We start from the raw sequence: 13,776 nt of genomic DNA, 5'->3' as shown, positions 1-13,776 counted from the left end.
TTCTCAAAACAGACTTTAGGATATAGAATCATGGAATCATAGAATCACGGAATTGTTTGGTGTAGACCTTAAAGATCATCCTGCTCCACCCCATGCCCATCCCTTCCACTGTCCCAGGCTGCTCCAAGCCCTGTCCAGCCTGGCCTTGGGCACTGCCAGGGATCCAGGGGCAGCCACAGCTGCTCTGAGAACCCTGTGGCAGGGTCTTACCATCCTCACAGGGGACAATTCCTTTCCAATACCCCATCACACCCTGCCCTCTGGCAGGTGGAGCCATTCCCTATGTGCTGTCACTCCACGTCTTTGTGAAAAATCCCTCTCCAGGAGGGAGATGTTCATGTTTGTGTTTTTTAAAACAGCTTTGTAATATAGGAGTTGGAAGCTGTTCTAGAATTGCTAAGGTTAGAGATGGCTTCTAGAGCTCATTTGGTCCTTTGTCCTGTCACATCCTTGGTCTGCCCAGGAACCCTTATAATCTCTCTGGGCTGTGACCTGTGTCCTCTGCTGAGGGACCCTGGAGTCCTTGAAGTCCTTTTCCCTGTTTTCTGCCCTGGAGTTTCACCTGCCTGGATCTGTAGCTTTTAGGACCTCTTGGTTTTGTTCTGATGCCAGAGGAGAAGTGAGAATTCATGTTCAAAAGAAGTCCTGGCCAAGGCCACCATGGTGGTGGTGGGATGCTGGTGTGCTGCAGCACAAACTGATGAGCCCAAAGAGGTGGGAAAGGGCAAAAGGGCATCCAGGAGAACCTCCCCTTGGTGAGCTGTGCAGGGTGGGTGCAGTCACCTCAGTGGGGCCAGGGGGAAATAATCTGGAAAAGGAGAAGAGCCTGTCAGGAGGAATGAAGGATGGGGGCTGTCTTGTCCAGATCCATTGTGGGAAGATTGGTTGGATATTGGAATAGATTTAGGGTATGGTTGCACTTGTGGAGGGAGTTACTTTGATGGAGGGGACAGCACACTTTGGAAGACTTTGAATTCTGAAGAGACACTTGCACTTGCATTCTGGAATGACTTGCACTCTCTGAAGAGGAGCAGGTAGTTAGGGTTGGTTTTTCAAGAGATTTAATTTATCCCTAGAGGAAACAGAAAACCCTCAGAAATGCAGCTGGGCCTCTGTCAAAAGCTGTCCAGCTTTTCAGAATGAAGCTACATGCCATGTGGGCATGCTGCCTGCCTTCCAGACACTTCTGATGAGCCCAAAGAGGTGGGAAAGGGCAAAAGGGCATCCAGGAGAACCTCCCCTTGGTGAGCTGTGCAGGGTGGGTGCAGTCACCTCAGTGGGGCCAGGGGGAAATAATCTGGAAAAGGAGAAGAGCCTGTCAGGAGGAATGAAGGATGGGGGCTGTCTTGTCCAGATCCATTGTGGGAAGATTGGTTGGATATTGGAATAGATTTAGGGTATGGTTGCACTTGTGGAGGGAGTTACTTTGATGGAGGGGACAGCACACTTTGGAAGACTGAATTCTGAGGAGACATGTGGAATGATTTGCACTCTCTGAAGAGGAGCAGCCAGTTAGGGTTGGTTTTTCAAGAGATTTAAGTTATCCTTAGAGGAAACAGAAAACCCTCAGAAATGCAGCTGGGCCTCTGTCAAAAGCTGTCCAGCTTTTCAGAATGAAGCTACATGCCATGTGGGCATGCTGCCTGCCTTCCAGACACTTCCCAAGAGCCTTGGACAATGCTCTCTGGCACAGGGTGGCATTTTTGGGGCTGTCCTGTGCAGGGTCAGGAGTTGGACAATGCTGGTCCTTGTGGGTCCCTTCCAGCTCAGGATATTGAGTGGCTCTGTGGTTCTGTTTGGGAGTACAGTCAGAGGTTACCATGGAAGCTCAGGTTTCTCCTTCAGGTGTCCTGCTACCTCACTGTTTCCTTGATTTTGCATTGGCGTGGGAGTGAGAGTGAAAAAAATTAATGAAAAAACAAGTGTCCCTTTCCCTTAAGTACAACCAAAAGGGTTCAGTCAAGAGCAGGCTGATTGGGAAGTTTACTTGTCAGTGTTGTCATCGTTGTCCAAGATTTGTGAGGGATCTTTCTGCTGGTGGAGCAGCCTGACCCTGAGGCTGCCAAGGGGGATGTGTCTCACCAAAGCCCCTAACTCCTTCATGGTCTTGAGGGCTCCATTCTGTGTTCCATGGCACGTCGCCACTGTATTATGCTGCTAATGTGCCAAATGCATTTTCTAGTGCTGTTCAGAAGATGCTCTTTGACCCTTGCTGTGCCCTTCTGTCAAGTGCCAGGAACGCCGCACTCCTCTTCTGGCCGCCTGCTTTCCCACCCTGCCTGTCTCTGTGCATCGCTGAGGACTTGGGGATCTGAGCAAATGTGTTTTCCTTGTCTGGACTCGTTAGCTTTTTGGACATCAGGAATTAGCACATGGCCTTCCTGTCCGTGGGGGATTTCTGCTCCACGAGCAGGGGTTGGACCCCTGGGCTTTCCTCTGGGGCGGGCCGCCCGATGTGTGGCAGAACAGCCTCCCCTACGTCACGCTGTCAGCTCTGATGACTTTAAAGCCAGGCACATCACTTGCAGGGGAACGTGTTTCTGGAGTGCTACTGCAGAGGCAGCCCACACTCTTTTCAGGCTTTAACTTGTGTTGGAGTGCTAAGGAGTAAAGAAATAAAATGCGAGCAGCTCCCACTGTGTTTTCAGAGAGTTGACTTTCAGATCATTAGGTTGGAATTGCAGAAACCATTGAATGGTTTGGGTGGGAAGAAGCCTTGAAGCTCACCAAGTTCCAGCCCCCTACCATAGGCAAGGACACCTTCCACTATTCCAGGTTGTTCCAAGCCCCATCCAACCTGGCCATAGACACTTTCAGGGATGGAGCAGCCACAGCTTTGCTGGGTAACCTGTGCCAGACCCTCACAGGGAGGAATTTCTTCCTAATATCTAATCTAAATCTACCCTCCTTCACCTTAAACCTTTGATCTTTATTTCTTCAATCCACTTAATTGTCCTTCTGTTGGAGGTGGAGGGAGTCTCAGCCTTTAGTCACGGCAGTCCCAAGCATCTCCTCTCCTGGCTGGTGGGTTCTTGGTGCTGGGATGCAGGATGGATCCTGTGGGGCTGGCCCTGGCTGCAGTGGGTGGGTGTGATTGTGGCTGCAGGAGCTGCTGGCAGCACCAGGAACAGTGGATGCAGAGGGGAGGGACAGGGGAGGACAGAGGAGCAGGACAGGCAGTGACCTTGTGCAATTCCTGGTATCAGCTTTATCCTGTTTAAAGATTCTGTACAAAACTTGCAAGGCAGTCGTTTTTCCTCTTCCCCATCCCCTAAAAAAAAAAAAAGATGAGATAGCCCATAAATAACTTTCTCAGTTGCTCTAAGGGCCTCAAACTGCCAAGGTAATACCAAAAGCTGTTATAACAGTACAGATAGTGGCCTCCTTAATTTTTATCTTTGGAACTTGGTCCCTATCAGGTGCTTCCCAGGCAGCTAAAAATACCCAGGCTGCAGGATGGTGAGCAGGGTATGGCAAACCCTCTTTCTGGGAGGCAGGAGCAGTGCCTTTGAAGTTCAGCTTCGAGATAAGCAGGTTTTTCAGCAAAGTGGATGCCCTGGAAGAGAGCTGGTGCAGGATAAATCTGGCTCAGGGTGGCTGCAGTGCTCCTGCTCTGCACCTGTGGCTTAGTCCTGCACAGGAGGCACCCAGTGATACCTCCAGAAAGGATGTTTTTGAATGCAAATATTAAATATAACCCATGAAAGGAAACACATCTACATTTATATAACCCCATCGTTTAAACATGCGAGTCTTACCTTGCATAAATAAAATATGTATATAATTGCACAGCTAAGTGCCTTTCAATATTTATATATAGCCTGTGTTATTTCTGTGTGTATCCATAATTAGCTAAACTTAAAAATTGTAAAGTATAAACAAATGTGGGAGAGCACAGTTTGCTCTTTATTTGAATGGCTGCTGCATTTAATTCACCCTCCTTACAGGGATTGGCAGGAGATGCTTCTCCCTGTGTTCAGAACCCTTCTGCTGTGTTTTGGTTTGCTGTCATGAAATCAAAGGCTGTTTCAGAGCAGCATAAAGAAACATTCCTCACCTGTCTCATGTTTTCCATCTTCCTGTTCTCTCTCCCTATTTCCTCTGTGATTTTTCATATAAAGGCCTACATAAAGCCCTGATGGATGATTGAGAGCTCTCTCTGCTGCTGCATGGTTGTTCTATGGTTTCTAGGCTTTGTCCATCTAAGTTTAAATATTGACTGAGACTTTTCTTCTGAAACATCTCTTTTCTGACCTAAATATACAATTATCCTTTTTTTTTTTTTTGCTAAAAAAATAAACCAGTATGTGTGTGTTTGTGCAGCTACTGCTGTGCTCAGCAGTGGTTAATGGGATGGGGGTGAACCCCACCAGAGGCGGCTCTCAGACCCCAGGAGGAACAACTTCACTGTTATATAAACCAGAACTTCATGCATGTGGTCTCACGTGGCAGTTTCTGGAAATTATTCTATCACCTAAAACAGCATTAAAAACCAATGTTGGTGCCTGAGTAGTTCATGTATCTTAAGTGTAAAAATACTTCCTCAATATTTCTGTTTTAATTACTGGGGGTTTCTTTGTTGTTGTTTGGGGGGTGTGTGTGTATGTGTGTAAATATTTGGAGTGTTGTTTCATTTTGGTTTTTTTTTCTTTTGTTCTGGGTTTATTTCTGTTGGGGTTTTTTGTTTGGTTTTTTTTGCAGGGGGAAGGTTTTGGGGTTTTTTCTAGGTTTTTTGTTTGATTTTGTTTGTTTTAGTTTTTGTTTGTTTCTGTTTGTGGTTTGGCTTTTTTTTCAGGGTTTATTTGTTTGGTTTTTTTTGCAGGGGGAAGGTTTTGGGGTTTTTTCTAGGTTTTTTGTTTGATTTTGTTTGTTTTAGTTTTTGTTTGTTTCTGTTTGTGGTTTGTGTGTTTCTGTTTTGGTTGTTTCTGTTTGTTTTAGTTTTTGTTTGTTTCTGTTTGTGGTTTTTTTCAGGGTTTGTGGGTGCTTTTTTGTTTCAGGATTTTTGTTTTGTTTCAGGATTTTTTGTTTGTTTTTTTTGGTGGGGAGGTTTTGGGGGTTTTTTTAGTTTTTGGTTTGGTTTAGTTTGTTTTGGTGGCTGTTTTGGTTTTTGTTTGGTTTTTGTGGTTTTTTGCTTTGTTTCTTTTTGTTTTGTTTCAGGGTTTGTGGGTGATTTTTTGTTTTGGGATATTTTTATTGTTTTTTGGGGAGAGGACGTTTTGGGTTTTGTTAGTTTTTTGTTTGGTTTTGTTTGTTTTGGTGGCTGTTTTGGTTTTTGTGGTTTTTTTCTTTGTTTCTTTTTGTTTTGTTTCAGGGTTTGTGGGTGCTTTTTTGTTTTGGGATATTTTTCTAGTTTTTATGTAGGGGGAGGTTTTGGGTTTTGTTCGTTTTTTGCTTGGTTTTGTTTGTTTTTGTTTGTTTGTGGGTTTTTGTTTGTTTTTGTTTTGTTTCAGGGTTTATGGGTATTTTTTGTTTTGTTTTGGGGTGGTTTTTTGTTTGTTTTTTTAAATTTGTCCAGCTCGTTTTGTTGGTTTGCTTTGCCGTTTTTTTTTTTTCCTGCAAGAGCCGTTCCAGCTGCTGCAACAGAACCAAGATTGGGGTGTTTCCTGCTGGAAACGCAGTCTGGGTGCACTTGTCAGGACGGCAGGTGAGCCCAGAGCAGCAGCAGTGTCCCCTTTGTCCCCGTGCAGGTGCCCAAGGGCACGGACCAGAACTGGGCTCAGAAGCTCTACGACCGCCACGCCGCCAGCCAGCACTTCCAGAAGCCTCGCATGTCCAACACCTCCTTCATCGTCCTGCACTTCGCCGACAAGGTACCCAGCAGGCACGGGAGAGCTCCTGCAGCGCAAAAAACCCGTGGGCAGCCCCCTGAGCTGCTCCTGGCTGCCTGGAGGGTGGTGGTCCTGGCTCAGGGGCTCAAGTCTGGCTCAGCCCTGAGGGTTTCAGGGCTGTGGCTCTGAGCTGCAGGTTGTGGATTGTCCAGGAGAGAAAAATCCTCTTTCCCAAAGCTGTGGTGAAGTGGGCTCCTCCTGTAAGGGCAGTTTGGCAGAAAATGTAGTTTTGTTTGAAGAGCAGGAGCTGTGAGTGTCAGCAAGGCACGGTGCAGGGAGGAGGTGAGGGGTGATCTCAGGCAGATCCCAGCATTTTGAGGGAGAAGATACCAACTGTGGCACTAAACTAAACCAAATCCCAGTGCCTGGTGCTCAGGGGTCTTGTCCATGGCCTCCAGCTTCACTGAAGCCCTGATGTGACAGGTGTTGCAGCAAACAGAAATGTCAAAAGCTTGAGGTTACCCCAAACACATATTTGTTAGTGAAAAATTAAAAAGATCAACCTAGGAATGTGTCTGAGGAGCTGGACAACATCCAGGTGCTGTGATGCCCTACAGGTGCTCTCCTAACCAGGTTTGTCCTGGATGCCAGAGGTACTCACCATGGCAAAGACTGGTACTCACCTTTCCTTAGGCAGCTGGTTTTGCATATGGATCCTTCATAAGCAATAATTCTTAACAAATTGTTTGTTGCTTTTTTTTTTCAGGTGCTGTGATGCCCTACAGGTGCTCTCCTAACCAGGTTTGTCCTGGATGCCAGAGGTACTCACCATGGCAAAGACTGGTACTCACCTTTCCTTAGGCAGCTGGTTTTGCATATGGATCCTTCATAAGCAATATTTCTTAACAAGTTGTTTGTTGTTTTTTTTTTTAAATGTGAAAAAAAGATAAATTTTCTTTTGTTGTCTCTAAATAATTTTTTAAATTTTTCTTTTTAAAAATACCTTTGTGTCCCAACCCTCTGCAGTTTCAAAACCCAAGAGACCTACAAGAGGCTTAGGCAGGGCATATTTTGAGGTTTATTGATTAGCTTAGAGGGAGTTGAGGAGTGAACAAAAGAGCGTATAGCGTTACTGATGATCCTTGCATTTTTTACCCTTGACTTCCATACACAGCAGTTTAATGACTAGGAAACAATCTGATGTTGCAGTAAGGATTTTGCTTTCACCCAGATTCACTCTGATAAAAAGTGACCTTTAAATTCCAGTTGTTCCTTTCTCCTTTCGGGGGTGAGCTCCTGACAGCAGGGGAGAGGTGGGAGCAGCTTGTCCCTGTGTGTTGGACTTGTCCCTCTGAGCTTCTTCCCTTTGTGTCCTGGCAGGTGGAGTACCAGAGCGAGGGGTTTCTGGAGAAGAACAGGGACACCGTGTACGAGGAGCAGATCAACATCCTGAAAGCCAGCAAGGTAAAACAGGGCAGCTGTCCAGGCTGGAGCTGGGCTGCGCGTCCCTGTGCCACGCCTGGCTCAGGGTGTCAACGTGCAGCTGCCTCCAGCCACTGACAGCCACCAAAGAGACAAATAAATGGGGTATGGAGCAGGGAAAAAGGGGGGAGAGGAGCTGTTTGGGGTTACAGTCACAGCCATGCATGGGTGTGGGTGGCTGTCTGGCTTCCTTCACCCTGGTGTTGGTGTCACGGAGTTAGTTTTCAAACCTGCTGATCCTCTTCTTTTTTTGGTCACCAAAAGTCAAAATTAGGCACAGGTAGTTTTTGGGCACTGTAAATCCCACTTAGCTCTTGCTTGGAGCTCCCCACCCATCACCCATAGAATCACAGGATGATTTGTGCTGGAAGAAAATTTAGGAATCATCTTGTTCCAGCCCCCTGGCATGGAACACCTCCCACTAGACCAGGTTGCTCAAAAGCAGAGGGATCTGGCATTAAAAGTCACTGTCACCAGTGCAGTTTGTACATTGTGGGTAGCCTTGCTGGTCCTATCCCCCTCCTGTGTGAAAATAGCTGTTCCTCTTAGCTGTAATCCAATCCAGCATACTTGTCCCTGTGACTTCTAATTACTTCAGTAATTACTGTGCAAAAACCAGGGTTAATACATAATGCTGTAATTGTAACATGAACTCTGAGACACTCCAGCTGCTGTGGAGCTGTTTTACACTGCTACCAATATGTAACTTTAACAAATTAACAGCTACTAATGATCACTCTTGGTGTCACTTGTCTTTTACAAGGTTTTGTGCCTGTACCTTCCCTCTCCCGAGTGTTGCACAAACAACTTGTCAACATCTCATTGCACCAAGTGCCAGCAGGGATGTATTGACTGGCTTTGAATGCCAGGTCTCCTGGAAAAGGCTGTTGTGGCTCTTGCTGTTTAAAATTTCCTGTGGGCTGTGGATTTGGTGGGATGTTGGAAGCAGAAGAGCTGTGGGGCTCTGAAGGCTTTGGAGTGGGTCATGCCTGCAGCTTGGAGCATTTGACAGTGGCTCCAAGCTGGAGATTTTACAGTTTTCTATCTAAATTGAGTAGATTTTACACTGGCTTCCAGTACCATACTCCTGCTCTGTATGGGCATTTGGGTAGGCTGGGTTAAAAGTGTCAATAGCACAGACAGCTAAGGAATTTCAGATCCTTGTTGTTCTAAAAACAGACCAAAAGTTCTTCCCTGCACCTTGAGTCTTTCATTGTCAATTAACGAGCTGAAACTTTAAACAACATCATCTCTCCCAGGGGCAGTTTTATTAAGCAGTTAATGTGAAAATGCAGCCCTGCAAAGCCCAGCTCACCATCCAGCAGCCAAAATACAGGCTGTGTGACTCTGGAACACCATTGCTGCTCCAAACCTGGTGTGTGATTTAAGGAAGGAGTGCATTTGTTTTCCTCCAAACCATTTCAAAGCCTTCCACAGCACGGGCCAGCATGTTAAGTTGTTTGTTTGTTGTTTTGGGATTTTTTTAAAATTTGTTTTGTTTTGTTTTTGGGTTTTTTTACATTACAAATTTTGAAGGCCCCCTGCACATTGCAAGCAAATGTGTGTCATATTCAGACTTCTTTTTTTGACACCCTTGGGTGTGCTGCTGGCTGTGACCTTCTAAATGCCACCCTGAATAAGGAGTGGGATGAAGGGAGGTGGAGGAAACATTATTTTTAGGTGGAGTTTGTTCCTGTCAAAGTTGGAAGAGATGAGAATGGGAAATTATTTAAGTGTTATCAGTGGCTTGGTCTGTTTCACAGAAAGGATTTCATGTGAAGATGGCAAGATGGGCAATTTTCTCATCCATGGGAGTAGTTGTGAAACTAATAACTATGAAGCTGGGCTTTAATAATGCCCAAATCAAGAGCTCTGCATGTTCAGGAAGCTTCCCAGGGAAAAACTGGGCATGATTAGAGCTCATTAGAAATGCCAGGTAACCTCCAGGAATAGTTGATGCTGTATGATTAATTATTTAGCCAGGGCTGAACTTGCTGTTGGAGTCAGTGCTGCAGAACTGGCAATAAAGATAAAGTGTCTGATAAAGATTTCTGTTTGAGTGTTTGGTGTAGAGGGGAAATTATAACTCATTGGAGTAATGTGGTGTAGAGCGGTGGAGAACCTGGAAATCTTTCCCTAAAAACACAGATATAAAATAAAGGCTGTCTGGTCACATATTGGAACCACAATATAATATAGTATCAGAGCAGGCTGGACTTGTCTTTAATAGCTGGGTTATAGGGGATCTTAAATCCCATCCAGTGCCACCCCTGCCCCTTCCACTATCCCTGGTTGCTCCAAGCCCTGTCCAATGTGGCCTTGGATATTTCCAGGGATGGGGCAGCCACAGCTGCCCTGACCCAGCCCAAAACACTCTGAAATGCACTTGGGTCTGAGAACCTTTGGGAGATAGTTTGTTGAATTTCTGCCTCTGCCTTTAAGCCATTCCCCTAACAACATGGGAGCAGTGGCTTTTATCAGCCTGTGCTGATCCCGTGCTGTTCTGAAAGAAGAGCAGCAGGAGCATTGTCACATTCCTCTCCCAAATCCTTCAACACCTGATGGTCTGCTCTTGCTGCCCCTAACCCGTTTGCCAGCAGATTGTTTCCCTGGTATTTTTGCTTCTTGCCTGCCATTTGCCCTCCAGGGCTATAAACAATTAGAAACAATTTTGTTTTGCTGTAAAAGGCAACCTGTTCTCTCTGAACCAGCAAAAGCAGCGGTGGCAGTGCTGAGTCTGCTACCCAGATGTGTAAATTTAACTAGAGCTCAGATTTGTGCTGCACAGGGCTGTGCTGTGAGGACTTTGTCCTGTCCTCAGGATCAGGCTGGCACACAGCATTGCCTGAACTCTTCTTTGCATTGCCACTAAAGCAGCACAGGGGGCAAGGGGGAACACTGAATTTGACACAGCAAGGACCTGGGCACCTCCCTGTCAGCAAGCCATCACTAATGAAGCACTCCCACCAAGGCAGAACTGCCTTCTGCTAATTAGAATGCAATTACTGCCATCAACAGGGTGGTGAAAGAGACTTTATAAAGCACTTAATTAGTTCTGTAAGCACTGGTCAGCTAAAACAGTTGAGAGCTGATCTTTGAATTAAGGGCTGATGGAAATGCTGATGGAAATGCTGATTTGAATGCTGATGGAAAGCATACAGGCACGCTGTGAAGGTATTATTTTCCAGTTCTCTGTAATTACAAATAATGCACCAATGGTTTTGACTCTTCCAGCTGGGGAGGAGGGATCTGTCCCTCTTTCTTATCCCTCTGCCTCAGAACCTGTGGTGTGGTTCCTGCTAGAGATGGTCCCAGTTCCACCAGGTTTGCATCATGCAAGCTGAGAGCTTGGCTCTGAGATCCTTCTCCAGCTCTCATTCAGGAACAAGCACTGCTGTTATTAATACCAAGTGGATGGAGGGATTGGTGGCCCTCCCAGCTGAGTTGAGAAGACATTTTGAAACCCGAGATTACATCCAGGGACTTTACCACATTGTCAGGTGTGAGGCAGTAATGCAGAGCCTGTGTTGGATATCTTCATCAGTACATGTGCTGTCCATACCTCCCATGCCTGCAGGAGTCAGAGCATCCCAGATGGTGTTGTGTCATCCACAACAACTGTCAGGATGTCTTTTTTAGGGATAGAGGGCCAGGTGAAGATGGAGAGAGCCTTTATTGTGGTAGGAGTTGAGTGAGCTGCAGAGATAGCAATGAAAGCTGAGTGTGAAGCAGATCCTTAGCTGGTGCTGTCGTGGAGCCAGCAAGAAATTTGCTCATGTAATGCAAATAATTTCCTTCCCATAGTGGCATTGAGGCTGCTGCCCTAACAAGCTGTGAGAACATCCCACAGGACAGGGCTGGAAGTGTTCCTGTGTCAGCCCAGGGATGTGGCAGAGAGCCAGGCAGCCCTTCACAGCACAGGGCTGTCTGTTTATGTCTAAAAAGTGGTAAACCACAGCACTCTTCCTAGGATCTTAATGGAAATACAACCAGGCTGGGCTTTTGGAGGAGCCTGAGGTGGGGGCAAGAGTGCTAGGCAGCTGCCAGTGCCTTGTGCTGGTGGTTTTGGGGTGGATGTGTTGGGCATGGTGAGCCATGGATGTGGGGAATGTGGTTCTCCCCCTCAGATGCTCCAGCATCCGTGCTAGTGGGAGGATTGTGGGTGCTTTGGCAGTGTCACTGGGCAGGAGCACAGCTCACTTGGTGATACATGACATCCACCTGCTGACAGAGAGGGTGTTTTTTACATTTAAGGACTTCCCCTTTGAATGTAAGTGCAGCTGTGGCAGTAGCCAGTGTGGGTGTGTGGATGGATTCAAGATGTGAAAATTCAACAGCCTTGCTAGCCAGACAAGATTTATGGTGGGTTACTTAATATTCAGGTTCCCCAGCCTAACGTAAATCTGAATATCCGGCTCCTAAATAATAATAGCAAAAAAGGCATTAACTGCCTTTTCCAGCTCACCTGTTGTTTATGAAGCAGAAATTTTGCTGCTGGCTTGCAAGAAATCCCAGGTTTAGGGATCTGTCGATCTAGATGTGGTGCTTCCAGGGCTGTGGGATGGTAGTGCTGCCCTGAAAGGTGGCTAATTAGGGAGGAAGTGTTTGTGTCCCTTAATTTTTTGGAAAGCAAGGGTGCCTCTGGGGCTGTGGTGGGGCCTGGCTGCTGCCTGTCCTCACAGGAGATCCTGTTCCTGGGGTATGTGTTTGTAGGCAGCATCCTTGTTGGGGCAGGGCTGGATAAACACCCAAAAACAAAGCCTTGGGAGCAAGAGTCACCTCCTGTTCAGGCAATTTTGTGCCTTGGCAAGACCTCACCAATCCAGCCTCTTTTTCTTTTGAGGCTAATTTGATTTAATGTGCACGTTTTAAGGTTTCATGACCTGCAGCACAGAATGGTCAGCTGTCCTGCTGATGTGGTTTATGTAGACAACTCTTGCTTTCACTTTCTCGCCCTTTTTTCCCTTCCAGGTTTAGGACGGGTGCAAGATGACCTGAGCAGTGGGAGCTGGGTGGGTTCATTCCCCAGCAAGCAGGGCCAGAGGTGCTCAAGTGCTGCCTTTTGTTTCAGTATCAGATGGTAGCAGACCTGTTCCAGGAGGACAAGGACGCCGTGCCCGCCGCGGCCGTGGCAAAGAGAACACCGCGGATAAACGTGCGCTCTGCCAAGCCAGCCTTCAAAGCTGCCAACAAGGAGCACAGGAAAACAGTGGGACACCAGGTAATGTGGGGTCTGAGTGAGTCACTGGCGACAGAGCAATCCAGTTAACATCTTGTTGCTTCAGTTTGAAGCAGAGGTAAATTAAAAGCTCTTGGGGGTGGAAAGAGGCTTTTCCATGATCTCTGTTTGGCTGTTGTGTTTTGGATGACTTCTAGTGGTGTCTCTGGAATAGCGGGATTGAGAAGTCTTGGCTGAAAGCAGTTGAGACATGGTCTGGGGAGGGTGGAGGCCACTCTGGAATTCACTGGACAGTGTCCCAATATACTGTGGAGCCTTTAAGCTAAAACAGTTGCAGAAAAGGAGCATTTCTCCCCCTGTGGGCAGTCAAAAAGTTCAACAGGGGCACAGAGTGGCTGTGCCATCTCCATCCTTGGAGATGTTTCCAAGACCCAACTGGGCAGAGTCACAAGCTTTGTTGCTCATGACTCTTTGAGCTGGAAGCCCTCAACCTGGGGCCCTCAGTTTAGGAAGAATATTGAGATGCTTGAACGTGTACAGAGGAGGGCAACAAGGTGAGGGGCTTGGAACACAAGCCCTGTGAGGAAGGTTTGAAGGAACTGGGGTTGTTTAGCCTGGAGAAGAGGAGGCTCAGAGGTGACCTTATTGCTCTCCACAGCTTCCTGAAGGGAGGTTGTAGTCAAGTGGGGTCGGTCTCTTCCACCGGGCAGCACTGACAGAGCCCAAGGACACAGCCTCAGCTACATCAGGGAAGGTATAGGTTGGATATTAGGAAAAAAAAATTACTGAAAGAATAATAAAGTCCTGGGATGCTCTTCCCAGGGAGGTGGTGGAATCACCATCTCTGGATGTGTTTAAAAAAAGACTGGGCATGGCACTTGATGCTATAGTCTAGATTCTGTTGAGGTGTTAGGACATGGGCTCGACTCAATGATCTTAGAGGTCACTTCCAACCTCCTTATTCTGTGATTCTGTGATTCTGAACCCCCCAGTGTCTCCTCTGAACCCCCCCTGCCTGTGCTGGGTCCATGGGGAGGCTCACGCAGTGTCACACCCGCGGGTGGCTTGTGGCACCCCTGCTGGCTGGGGCTGCAGGGTCACAGCTCCCTCCTCCCTCCTCCAGACGAGTGGTTTTGTCTTTCAGTTCCGCAACTCCCTGCAGCTGCTGATGGAGACCCTGAACGCCACCACCCCGCACTACGTGCGCTGCATCAAGCCCAACGACGAGAAGCTCCCCTTCAAGTAAGTGGCCCTGCAGATGGGCAGATGTGCTCAGCTTTTTGGCAGCAGGGCATGCTTTGGGCTCTTCCTCCTGCTCAAGAGCTTTCCCCCTCCTTTTAATGTTGT

The 13,776-nt window shown here is 47.1% G+C and overlaps 1 protein-coding gene across 3 annotated transcripts in view; it reads left to right on the top strand.

The window, feature by feature from the left end:
- MYO5B (myosin VB) overlaps window positions 1-13,776 on the top strand; it is a 149,159-nt gene that overhangs the window by 70,748 nt on the left and 64,635 nt on the right. For all 3 annotated transcript variants that reach the window (XM_039733359.1, XM_039733357.1, XM_039733358.1), the window contains exons 13-16: window positions 5,688-5,810; window positions 7,149-7,232; window positions 12,322-12,471; window positions 13,574-13,671. In XM_039733359.1, the coding sequence (XP_039589293.1) occupies window positions 5,688-5,810; window positions 7,149-7,232; window positions 12,322-12,471; window positions 13,574-13,671 (455 nt within the window). The remainder of the gene's footprint in view (window positions 1-5,687; window positions 5,811-7,148; window positions 7,233-12,321; window positions 12,472-13,573; window positions 13,672-13,776) is intronic.

The sequence above is a fragment of the Passer montanus genome, unplaced genomic scaffold (genome assembly GCF_014805655.1).
Source record: "Passer montanus isolate IOZ18808 unplaced genomic scaffold, ASM1480565v1 scaffold86, whole genome shotgun sequence".
In the NCBI taxonomy this organism is placed as follows: domain Eukaryota; kingdom Metazoa; phylum Chordata; class Aves; order Passeriformes; family Passeridae; genus Passer; species Passer montanus.
Note: the sequence above shows the minus strand (reverse complement) of the source record. Positions and strands in the feature narration are given on the sequence as shown.